Source organism: Lepidochelys kempii, chromosome 16 (genome assembly GCF_965140285.1).
Source record: "Lepidochelys kempii isolate rLepKem1 chromosome 16, rLepKem1.hap1, whole genome shotgun sequence".
Taxonomy (NCBI): Eukaryota; Metazoa; Chordata; order Testudines; family Cheloniidae; genus Lepidochelys; species Lepidochelys kempii.
This window is the reverse complement of record NC_136395.1, coordinates 29,341,342-29,353,454: the sequence shown is the minus strand read 5'-3', so window position 1 is coordinate 29,353,454 and position 12,113 is coordinate 29,341,342. Positions and strand designations below refer to the sequence as shown.

Below are 12,113 nucleotides of genomic sequence, written 5' to 3'. Positions count from 1 at the left end.
TTCCCTGCCCGACCACATAATTCCTATGATCTTGGGCAAGCCAATCTGTGCTAAATTGGGGATAACAGTACTTCTCTATGTCACACATAAGTACTTCAGACAGATATGTGGGATGTTACTACCTTGAAGTTATTTCACTGAGACCAGGAAATCATCCGCAATCAAATCCAGGTGCATTGTACAGCCACTCAAAAGCTAAAATCTTAAATTTGTGTAAAAAACCATTGCTCTGTTTTAGGAAATGGTGACAAAACACATGAGGCCAACATTTCATGTTTTATTGTTTGAACTGCCAAATAAAATACAGTAGATTCTGCATATTAGAAACCTCTCAGTTCCCAGCAAAAAGTTGTTGTTTGGAAGTTGCCAATAAGTGGAAGGCACTGTTTTCAAGGTGTGACAAAGCTCCTCCTCTGCCTTGGTGGGTCTTGTGCTTTTTGACAGCTTTGCTCACCTCAGAGGTTCACGGCAACCCTCAATTCGGCTGCTTCTGCTAGAGGCTCAAACCTGCTGTTCACTCAACTAACCTCATCACTGGCCAGCATGGGGGAAACGGAGAACAATCCCCACAGTCTCTGTGTCCCACCGAGTGAGTTGGGGACAGGCCAGATCCCTTTCTAAATTATACCTTCCCTTCTGGTGTTTCTCACAGACCAGGTCAGCTCCTCCTGTGTCCGACCAGGAGTTGGGGGGATGAGGGGAACCCAGGCCACCCTCTACACTGGGTTCCAGCCCAGGGCCCTGTGGATAATAGCTGTCTACAATGTCTCCTGTATCAGCTGCATGACAGCTACAACTCCCTGGGCTACTTCCCCATGGCCTCCCCCCAGCACCTTCTTTATCCTCACCGCAGGATCTTCCTCCTGAAGCCTGAGCTTGTAACTCCTCACTTCTCCAGCAGCATGCCTTCTCACTCCCTGCTCCTTGCATGCCCCCCACTAACTGATGGGAGGTCCTTTTTAAACCAGGTGTCCTGATTAGTCTGCCTGCCATAATTGATTCTAGTATGTTCTTAATTGGTTCCAGGTGTCTTAATTAGCTTGCCTGTCTTAATTGGTTCTAGCAGGTTCCTGATTGCTTTAGCACAGCCCCTGCTCTGGTCACTCAGGGAACAGAAAAGTGCTTATCCAGTGGCCAGCATTTTTTGTTTAAAATGTAAAATAAGTTTTCAAGAACAAAATTTGTCTGCTTTTTATGGTTGGCCACCTCCACTTGTAAATCCTTCTCAGTCTTGTGTACAGTCTCATAGCCATTCTCAAAGCCATGATTCTATCATATCTTGTGGAAAACGTCGACAGCACTTAGGTGTTCTATAAGCGAAGGCTCTTCAGGTTCATCATTCAATGCAGTATTGTCTTGTACCTCTTGTGGCTCATCAGCCTGTAGGTGCTTCACAGCGGCTGCTGTCTCCAGAAATTCTGCATCAGTGAACTCACCTTCCATCTGCAAATGACTGTCATATTCAACAGTGGTCTCAAATTCATGTGCTTTTCGTTTCTGGAACTGATGCATTGGCCAGCACATTGATGTCTACCAGACCAGCACTTTCTGTTGCTGTTGAAAACTGCTTCAGAAAGGAAGGGTTTGCAACAATCTTGGGGAGAACAACAGCCCATGGCTTCTTAACAAGATGAAATGCATCAGTCAGAATTGTTCTCTGTCAACATCCAATGCTTGTAAGTATGAGTCAGCATCAAGAGATGTGATGATGCATGCAGTAAGATGATCATGGTAGAGACCACTGAAGTTTTTAATGACACTCATGTCCATTGGGTGCTTGGCTAAGGTTGTGTTTGCAGGGAAGAATATTAACACGATGTGTGATAGCTCTACATTAAGTGAATGAGCCGGGCAATTTAGCCACTCTTCAAACAACAAATTTGCATCCAGGCATTTGCAGAGCTTTGGTAGATCATGGCAGCTTTGAGTGGTCCTTAAGAAACAATGAGGCCACTTGCTCTTTTCAACCACCATAAGATGGCATTTCTCCATTCCATCCATGTTTGCACAACACACCAATGCAATGTGGTCCATAGCTTTATTTTTTTCTTTCCCCTCCCACAAACCCTTCTTTTATCATGCTACAGCCTCTGTTGGGAAAGCCCAGTAGAAGAGACCAGGTTCATCAGCACTCAAGATGTCACGTGGCTGGAACTTCTCTAGAATGCTGGGTAAGATGTCCATCCTCCATTCAACAGCCACCAGAAGATCAGTGTCTTTTTTTCTCGCTGTGCTCTTTATGTTGAATCACAGTGTGGTGGGCTTTCCATTGACTAAGCCAGCCATCTGATGGGTTGAACTCCTTCCCCTGCTCTGCTGCCAGCAACTAGCTTTATTTCTTCTTTGGTTTGGAGAGTTGAGCACCTTGGCCAAGCTTATGCTGAAACCAGAGCCACAGGGTTTCACCAATGTCTGCCTCCTTTCCATTGTGTTGATGCCTGCAGTCTTGGTATGTGCTGCTTCTGTGCTCCTGTAAAATGTTAGGGCTGTTCTTTAGAATGGGTCCAACAGTGGACTTTGAGATACCAAATTTATGGCTACATACACTTGCTGAGCACAGGGCTCACACAGGGGCTCCAGAACCCAAACTTTATTGGTGAAAGGTAGGTCCAAGCATTTGGAAGCTATGGTACACAGTGGAAGTGTTGAGCTATGTGTTCTTAGAGCCAGGAAATTGATTACAGGTAGGAACTCTCCTCTACAAAAGATGCTAATAAGCACATGCCTATTGCCGGTATCTGAATCCTGTTAACATTCATAATGTAATGAGGTTGGTTCCTGACAGAGTATTGCCAGTAATTGGAAGTTGCTATTATCAGTATTGCTGTAAAGTGGAATCTACTGTAATTTATTTTTAAAGCCTTAGTTACATGTAATATAGTATAATCACGGCATGTGGGATAATCTGTTTATATTTATTTGTGTGGTAAGTGGTAAAAATTTTAAAAGTATGTAAATCTCACTTTCAAACATGTATATGCTTTTGAAAATCCTATCCAAGATCTGAATTACTTCCACAGAACTCAGTTCTTTTATCCAGTTTTCCATACTTCACTAAAGAATATAATGTTTTTTTCAGTCGTGTGTGTGTAATTTATATAAGTAGGTGGTGGGTGAATAGATATAGACTACATGATAGAGTGTGTAGTGTGAAGGTTTTGTTGGCATGACTTTGGGATGGCAACTATACCCATCAGCAGCTTAGCTACTTGTGTAATGCCTGTCATCTCAAATGAGTACCAATAACGCTTCCTTGTATTTTCTGTATAATGCTTATATTTGAGAGAGAGTATTTTAGAATTATTTTGGCAAGTTTTAAAATTATTAGAGCTGTTTCATTTGTATTCTTCCACCTAAATTTATTCTGCCTTCATTCCAACCACACAGAAGTCAAAAGGAAATAAAATAATTAAAGCATTTTAAATACCTGTAAATACAACCCAAAATAGCTTTTCTATAGTAAAAATTGTAATTTTAAATGTTGGTACCTTGGGGTCCTCTAGGGCTGAAGCAAGTGTTGTGAGTCTTACTGAAAGCTAAGAAATTCTCCTTCCATACACTTAAAGCTGCAGTTTCTACCATTGATTATTTCAAAGCTATCTAACAGGATATCTGTTCTTGGTCTGTGATTGACTGACTGTTGTCCATGTTACATCAAAGCAATTTTTTGAGGAAAATATTTTTGTAGCAAGTTGAAAAAAAAACTATATAATAGTGGTGACTGTTGGAAGCTAGTGGTAGGTTTGGGTTGTCAGGAAAAGTGCTGGGGAGATGGACTAGTATACAGAGTGCACGTCAGGCAGTCAAAGGTTTATACTAAATTGCAGCCTTGCTTTTTTTTAAGATTGTATTTATAACATGGATATCACCACTATATATGTGGGGCCAAAGTGTACTATAGGTATTGAGAAAGGAAAATGCATTTGCCACTTGTTCTAGGTACACCAAACCCATAAATTGATATACATTATATTCATACGAAATAACTGTTTGAATGCATGTGTGTGCACCCACAGACATTTAACTTGGGGCTAGACTTCTATTTATTCTGAGTGAGAATTTTATTTTTGTCACTAAAGCCTACAGGAGAAGGAAACTATAAACTAATTATTGTTTTTTAAAAAACTTCAGAAGTAAAATCGTATTTTTATTTTCTATGAGTATTTAGGGCATATAAAGAGACTCTCCTGTAAGAAAGTTAATTACAGCATACCACATGTCAGCAAATATAGCTCATGTAGGCAGTCCTGTTCTATGTGTTAAGTTTATTGCAGGGTTTCTTTTCCCTTAGGTTAGGCAGAGATCTCAAATGAAATTTATAATTACCATCCACCCTGGAGCTCTCAGTTGATCTAATGACTAAATATTTAATTTAATAATGGTTTTTCCTTCTGATCAGGCTCAGGCATTTCATTCTCTTTCAGGGTAAAATGAAAGCTAGACTGCAATGGCTGCTAGAGGTTTTGCATGTTGTAAGGAGGGTCCCCTGCAGTGGTGAGCCTATGCACCGCAAACCTTGTTCAGCAGGAACGATTTTTGTCAATGGGAGCTGAATATTGCAGGAGCTTTAGGGCCAGTTAACTATGTCTACTGATGAAGCATTTCTGTTCCAGCTCTGTCTCTGAAGACTTGGGCTGTAGACGTGGAGAGTTCAGCAGAAAGCATTATGGATCTGTGGAGCTGGTAAGTTTATATAGACCATTCCATGATTCTCAGTTGTTCTGAATTTTAGCAGCTTGTAATGCAGAGCTTGTGGAAATCTATTTTTGTTTATGTGCAGGTGAAATATTATCACAAAAGCATCACAAATAGCCTGAAAAAATAAGGTTCTTAGGCTGAGTTTGAAAATTATAATGTCTTAAATCTATTTTGAAGTGCATATTTATTATCTTTGCTTGCAGACCTTTCACTCTAATCTAAATCTTCTCTGCCAGTCAGCTGAAAAATAGTATGTATCTAGCATTTACCTTAAAAATTCAAAAAGATTGAAAATTAGCCTGTTTTGTTGATATTAATTTGAGGTTGACAAAAGAGCAGCACTATGATTTTATAATTGATTGATATTTTGTGTGTGTGTTTGTTAATGGGGTGGAGTGGAGAGGTTGAAGTTAAAAATGGAGGTATAATTTTATCATAGAAAAACCTCTGCCCAAAAAAATCCATGCTAATTTATTTTGTTTAAGATTTTTCTTCAAATCTAGGCATGAAGTGAACATTTTTACTTCTTAATGAAGGAAGAATTTGGATACTGCATAAATTAACAGAGTATCAGTTATTGAAACACTGTCATTGACTATAGATAGCTAGAATTAAATTGTCCAAGTTGATACAGGGAAACTGAGGGAAGGGAAGAGGGAGAAGCTGTAGTTTTATCCTTAATATAGGAAGGAATCTGGAATATCTTATTAGATAGCACTGCAATTTCAGGCTAGTAGAAAGTGTATTAATTGATAAGTATGCCAATTGTGTACACTGGTAGATTATTGTTCAGCAGTACGGTTGTGAGGAGACCAAGGATCAGATGTTTATACACACACACACACACACACACACAAAAACACACACACACACACACGTATTTTCTATACTAATTCAAGGTATTATCTCTGGTGATTAATAATAAAAGAAATAATCATAAGAGGGCAAATTAACTGTTGTCTGCTCAACAGACTATTTGTACCTACTGAAAGTATTTAGGTTATTATTTGAAAAACTATCTGCAAATTTTTATTCATCGGTCCAAAGTACACTAATTTAGGACAAGTAACCTTAATTTTTGGTTTGTTTGTTCTTTATCTGTTTGACATTTTGGACAATCTACTTTTGGTATCACATATGGGTAGAAACTAAATTTTTTTCTGTCACAGTCGTAACTGTGGCTACAATTTTGGTGATGAGGTGATGGTGTTCACAGTAATTGCGAATTTTAATAAAGTTTGTGACCCCCAGGAGTGGTGGCTCCTGTGGTACCAGTTCCCTGCTGTGGGCATTGCAACCTGGCCCACATGGTAACAGCACAACTCAGGTTTGGCATGTCTTCCCATCTGTAGATGAAGATGGGGTGGATGTGCCAAACCTGAGTGGTGCGGCAACCTAATGCACAGAGTTACAATGCTAGGAGCAGGGAGCCGGAGCCAGGCCCAGCCCGTGGGACAGGAGCTGTCACTGTGAGGTGAGAGTGGAGTGGGTTTGATCTTCTGCCCTTCCAGTCTCTTGATGCCTCCCCTCCTTGGTGGGGTGTCTTGCTCTCCAGTCTCCCCTCTTCTCCAGGGTTGGCTTGCTCTCCAACACCCCTCTGGAACCCTTCTCTCCTCGCTGGGCTGGGCTGCTCTTCAACACGCCTTTCCCCGCAACCCTGGGCTATGAACTTTCCATGACTATGGATTTTTTTCCCAGCACCTGTGCTGTGAAATTGACTAAATTGTAGCTTCATTTATATTTTTCTATCTGTTCCCCTAACATCAGGTTTTAAATGTTAAATAATGGCAGACATGGAACTGAAATTGAGGGGACGATTTTGGCTGTCATGAAACGTGGTTTAACTTTTCCCCTGTAATTCTTCAGGCTTTTAAAAACAAAATATTGAATCAATGCTTTTTTTTCCTAAGCCTGTTCACTGCTTGAACAATTTTATTTTCTGCTGGGGATTTCCACCCTTAATGCAACAAAACCTGATCTACCCTAGAATTTCTCCCTAAATTTTCCCACTAATGTTACCACTGGTGCAACTATACCAGTGGTAGCAATAGTAGGAGATCTTGTGTAGACAAGGCACCAGCAGCTGCTGGTGTTTTTACTTACATGCGTTTTTGTCCCGCTGTGATCACGATTTACATATTGTATTTTAATCCAGTTATAAGCATTTGTTCTCACAAAAATCTTCTGAGGTAAATAGTATTATATCCATTTTGTTGATGAGTAAATTGAGGTACAAAGGAGAAGTGACTTGCTCTAGGCTGCACAGTGAGTCATTGGTGGAGCTGGAAATGGAGCCCATCACCCTTGACTACCAGTCCTCTACTCTAAATGCAGCACACACTGCCTCTCTGTACATACACACCACACATTTCCAAATGTATTAGTTAATTAAATAACATTCATATTAAATAGGCTTTAGTTTGAATGTCATCATGTAAATTTGGCAAGTCTGGTTTAAGAGTCTTGTGAGCTACAATTTCATAAAATGTTTAAACAGTCAAAGCAGCTTTTACAGTTGATATACTTTAGTTCAACCACAACTTATCGGGCTGGATGCAGTAATAACTTGGTGAAAATGTATGTCGCAAGATATGTAATAGGTTGGACTACATGATCACAATGGTCCCTTCTGGCCTTAAATCTATGAATACATGAATTTATAAAAAGCAGTCTTTAATGATCCAAAAAATGAGTGAAAAAAATCAACTGAAATAGGAAGGGAAGTAAAGGCAAATTATAACCAAAATAATCTTCTTGTACCCAATTTTAATTGTTTTCTGATTTATTATTTAGAAATCCTTATAGACATAAGCTGAAGAACTCTAGTGATCAGCTTGATTCCTCCTTAATAAGTTCAAAGAATAAATTACTTATATGTATACATCAGTTTTTAATATGCATCCAATACAGTATTTCTGAGCACATGTACTATATTTAGAATAACATGCTGCTTATTTAAAAATCAGATTCCTTCCACCTCTTAAATATATATATTAGGGCTGTCGATCAATTGCAGTTAACTCACGCGATTAATTCAAAAAAATTAATCACAATTAAAAAATTAATTGTCGTTTTAATCGCATTGTTAAACAATGGAATACCAATTGAAATTTATTAAATATTTTTGAATGTTCTTCTGCATTTTCAAATATATTGATGTCAATTACAACACTGAATACAAAGTACACTGCTCACTTTATATTATTATTTTTTATTGCAAATATTTGCTCTGTAAAAATGATCAACAAAAGAAACCATATTTTTCAATTCACCTCATACAAGTACTGTAGTGCAGTCTTTTTATCGTGAAAGTGCAACTTGCAAATAGATTTTTTGTTACAGAATTGCACTGGAAAACAACACAATGCAAAACTTTAGAGTCTACGAGTCCACTCAGTCTTAATTCTCGTTCAGCCAATCGTTAAGAAAAACAAGCCTGACAGGGTCAGGCCAGATGACTACAGGAGAGTAATAGAAGGCAGATGTATTAGCCCTAGGTTAAGTAGGTCCCTTTTCCCTGGGTAAGGTAAGAGGGAAGGTTCCAGAACAATCAGGAACCTTCTGGAGACCATTAAGACAGACTGGCTGATTAGAACATTTGCAGCCAATCAAGAAGCTGCTAGAATCAATTAAGGCAGGCTAATCAGGGCACCTGGGTTTTAAAAAGGAGCTCACTTCAGTTTGTGGTGTGTGTGTGTAAGCAGCTGGGAGCAAGAGGTGCTAGGAGCTGAGAGTGAGAACACATACTTTTGGAGGACTGAGGAGTACAAGCATTATCAGACACCAGGAGGAAGGTGCTATGGTGAAGATAAAGAAGGTGTTGGGAGGAGGCTATGGGGAAGTAGGCCAGGGAGTTGTAGCTGTCGCACAGCTGTTCCAGGAGGCACTCTAGACAGCTGCATTCCACAGGGCCCTGGGCTGGAACCCGGAGTAGAGGGCTGGCCCGGGTTCCCCCCAAACCTCCCAACTCCTGGTCAGACACAGGAGGAGTTGACCTGGACTGTGGGTTCACGAAAAGGGCCAAACTGAGGGCTGCCGTGAAGCTCCAAGGTGAGCAAATCCACCAATAAGCGCAAGACCCACCAAGGTAGAGGAGGAACTTTGTCACACACGTTTGTTTACATTTACAGGAGATGATACTGCACACTTCTTATTTACAATGTCACCAGAAAGTGAGAACAGGCATTCACATGGGATTTTTGTAGCTCGCATTGCAAGGTATTTACGTGCCAGATATGCTAAACATTCGTGCTTCGGCCACCATTCCAGAGGATATGCTTCCGTGCTGATGTTGCTTGTTAAAAAAAAATGTGTTAATTAAATTAGTGACTGAACTTGTGGGAGAATTGTATGTTTCCGGCTCTATTTTACCCATTTTCTGCCATATATTTCATGTTCTAGTAGTCTTGGATGATGACTTAGCACATGTTCATTTTAAGAACACTTTGGCTGCATATTTGACAAAACGCAAAGAAGGTACCAATGTGAGATTTCTAAAGATAGCTACAGCACTTGACCCAAGGTTTAAGAATCTAAAGTGCCTTCCAAAATCTGAGAGGAATAAGGTGTGGAGCACGCTCTCAGAAGCCATAAAAGATCAATACTCTGATGCAGAAACTACAGAATCTGAACCACCAAAAAAGAAAATCAACCTTCTGCTGGTGGCATCTGACTCGGATGATGAAAATGAACATGTCAGTCCACGCTGCTTTGGAATGTTATTGAGCAGAACCTGTCATCAGCATGGACACATGTCCTCTGGAATGGTGGTTGAAGCATGAAGGGATATATGAATCTTCAGCGCATCTGGCATGTAAATATCTTGCGACGCCGGCTACAACAGTACCATGTGAAAACCTGTTCTCACTTTCAGGTGAACAAGAAGCGGGGAGCTTTATCTCCTGCAAATGTAAACAAACTTGTTAGTCTGAGCGATTGGCAGAACAACAAATAGCACTGAGTGGACTTTTAGGCTCTAAAGTTTTACACTATTTTATTTTTAATGCAGTTATTTTTTTTTGTTTTTTACAGTGCAAATATTTGTAATCAAAACTAAATATAAAGTGAGCACTGTACGCTTTGTAGTCTCTTATAATTGAAATCAATATATTTGAAAATGTAGAAAACATCCAAATATATTTAAATAAATGGTATTCTATTATTCACAGTGCAATTAATCACAACAATTTTTTAAAATTGCGTGATTAATCACGACTAATTTTTTGAATCGCTTGGCAGCCCTAATATATATGTCAGTCTCTTTCTCTCTCTCTCTCTCAGTATTCATTCCCTACTCAAGTGAACACTGGAGTAAAAGAGATGGCCTTTGTGTGTCCTTGTGTTGGCTCACTGCAGGCTAATGACAATGCCATTCACTGGGATAGGATGCCTCCATCTGTGCCCATAACTGAATTGGGTATATAGGTTCCAGAAATCCTACCATTCAGCACCCCCCCCTTAGAGGTTACAGGTTTTTCTTTTCTCCAGGAAAATCAGGATGGAATTACCAAGACAAGAGCACTCTAACAAAACCAATATTTATTATAAACAGAGAGCAAATGGAGTTCTAAAAAATGGCTTGCCTTACATATTTAGATTTATACTTCTCATACAGTAAACTAGATACAGCTTTTTTTCTTTTTTGCAGAGAAAAAAAATCAAGTGAATAGCTTACCTCCCGTGAAAGCAGTCTAGTCTCTGACTCCTCTGGTGAGCCTGTCAGCGTCACTTGTTGTCCAGAAAGAAAGGTCTCCCTTCCTTCCTCAGCCTGTCCTCCCCACACCACCTGATCCAAGCAAGTGATCCCTGCTTTCCAAACCAATTTTTATCAGATACAGTTACACACACACACACACAAAATGGGGGAACATACATATACATGAACATGCCGTATCCTGCAGGAGCGTGACTCATTAGTGATGGGTTTCAGAGTAGCAGCCGTGTTAGTCTGTATCCGTAAAAAGAAAAGGAGTACTTGTGGCACCTTAGAGATAATAAATTTGTTAGTCTCTAAGGTGCCACAAGTACTCCTTTTCATTAGTGATGATTAGCTTCCCTTTCAGAGGCCTAACAACATACTTCAAAACCTACCTTTCACAGACCATGTTGTCTGTTGGCATCTATTTTTGGTCAAGCCTTTTGTTAAACCTCTGAAAACAGGTTTTTTTTTTTTTGGTCATGAATTCTGGTCAGGTCCCCAGACCCTCTTTCACAACTTTTAATAACAAACTAGAGGTGGGATTTTCAAAAGTGCTAAGTGTTAGCCTTATACTGCTCACACATTGAGTACTTCTGAAAATTCCATGCTTTGACTCTGAAACCAGCAGATAGAGCAAATTCTAACCATAGATCCTCCACTTTTCCATGTGCAAAGTGGACTTCTTTGACCTTGCCTTCTCCATTATGAACATAGAGCAGTGTGTACATATAACAGAAAATAGCCTACAAAACTACATTGCACGCACAATTCTTCACCGAGGGAGAGTATGAAAGGGAGCATGAACTACAGGTGACGGGTATTAACCACATCACTTAATGTACTACTGGAAGGCGCTTAGATACTACAGTGATGAAGGCAGGAGAAGAACCTATATAGAATTACATACAGCAAATACATTGAAAGACCAGTAAGTTGCAGACTCAGCAAAAGCGGTCAGAAGCTAGAAAAGGCCAACATTAAGGTTGTTTATGCCACTTTAATATGGTCTCCTTTGTGCATATGCATTTTGATACAGATTTTGTGTGTGGCCATTGGAGATTTTTGCCTTAGCGGTACCCATAGGGCCGGCTGTAGCGTCCTCTAGTGTGCCGCATCCATGCCGCGGTATATCAGGTGCTGCTGGCCCATGCCCTCTCAGTTCCTTCTTACTGCCCATGGTGGTCAGTCAGAGCGCCTCTCTTTTTTGTCAAGAGCTAGTGGTTTCTCCCATTGGACTTCATGCCTTCGGGCCTTTGTTCGATTGTAGTTAGTGTTAAGTAGTTAAGTGCATAGTTAGCTGATAATTAGGGTCCCAGCAGGGACTTTGCCCCAAGCTCCCGGGTTTAAGCCCTGCTAAGTCTGTGGTAGGCCTATGCATGTGAGTGTCCCCCACAACAGTTGCCTTAAGTGTTTGGGGGAATCACACATCATGGAGTGTTGCTGGATCTGTAAGAATTTTCGGCCTCACACCCAGAAGGAGGAGGACATTTGCCTTAGGACTCTTCTGATGGAGTCTGCTCTCCACCCAGCTTCCAAGCCCTCTATGCAGGCTGCACTGAGTATTTCGGCCTCAGTGCGCCGCCAGCACCTGGCTCCTCTTGGCACTATTTGCTGTTGCCGGTGCTGAAGAAGAAGGTGAAGAAGTGCTCGCTGGCACTGAGCAAGGAGGCCCAGGGGTCATCGGTAGAGGGACCACCCTGTCCGCCAACCTTCTCCG

General features: G+C 40.5%; 1 protein-coding gene across 8 annotated transcripts in view; it reads left to right on the top strand.

Annotated features, from left to right (window-relative positions):
- GARNL3 (GTPase activating Rap/RanGAP domain like 3) overlaps nt 1-12,113 on the top strand; it is a 232,634-nt gene that overhangs the window by 64,522 nt on the left and 155,999 nt on the right. For all 8 annotated transcript variants that reach the window (XR_013634773.1, XM_078849155.1, XM_073314497.2 and 5 more), the window contains one exon: nt 4,614-4,683. Coding sequence is in view for 7 of the 8 variants with exons in the window: in XM_078849155.1 (XP_078705281.1) it covers nt 4,614-4,683 (70 nt within the window). In the remaining variant the exon portion in view is untranslated. The remainder of the gene's footprint in view (nt 1-4,613; nt 4,684-12,113) is intronic.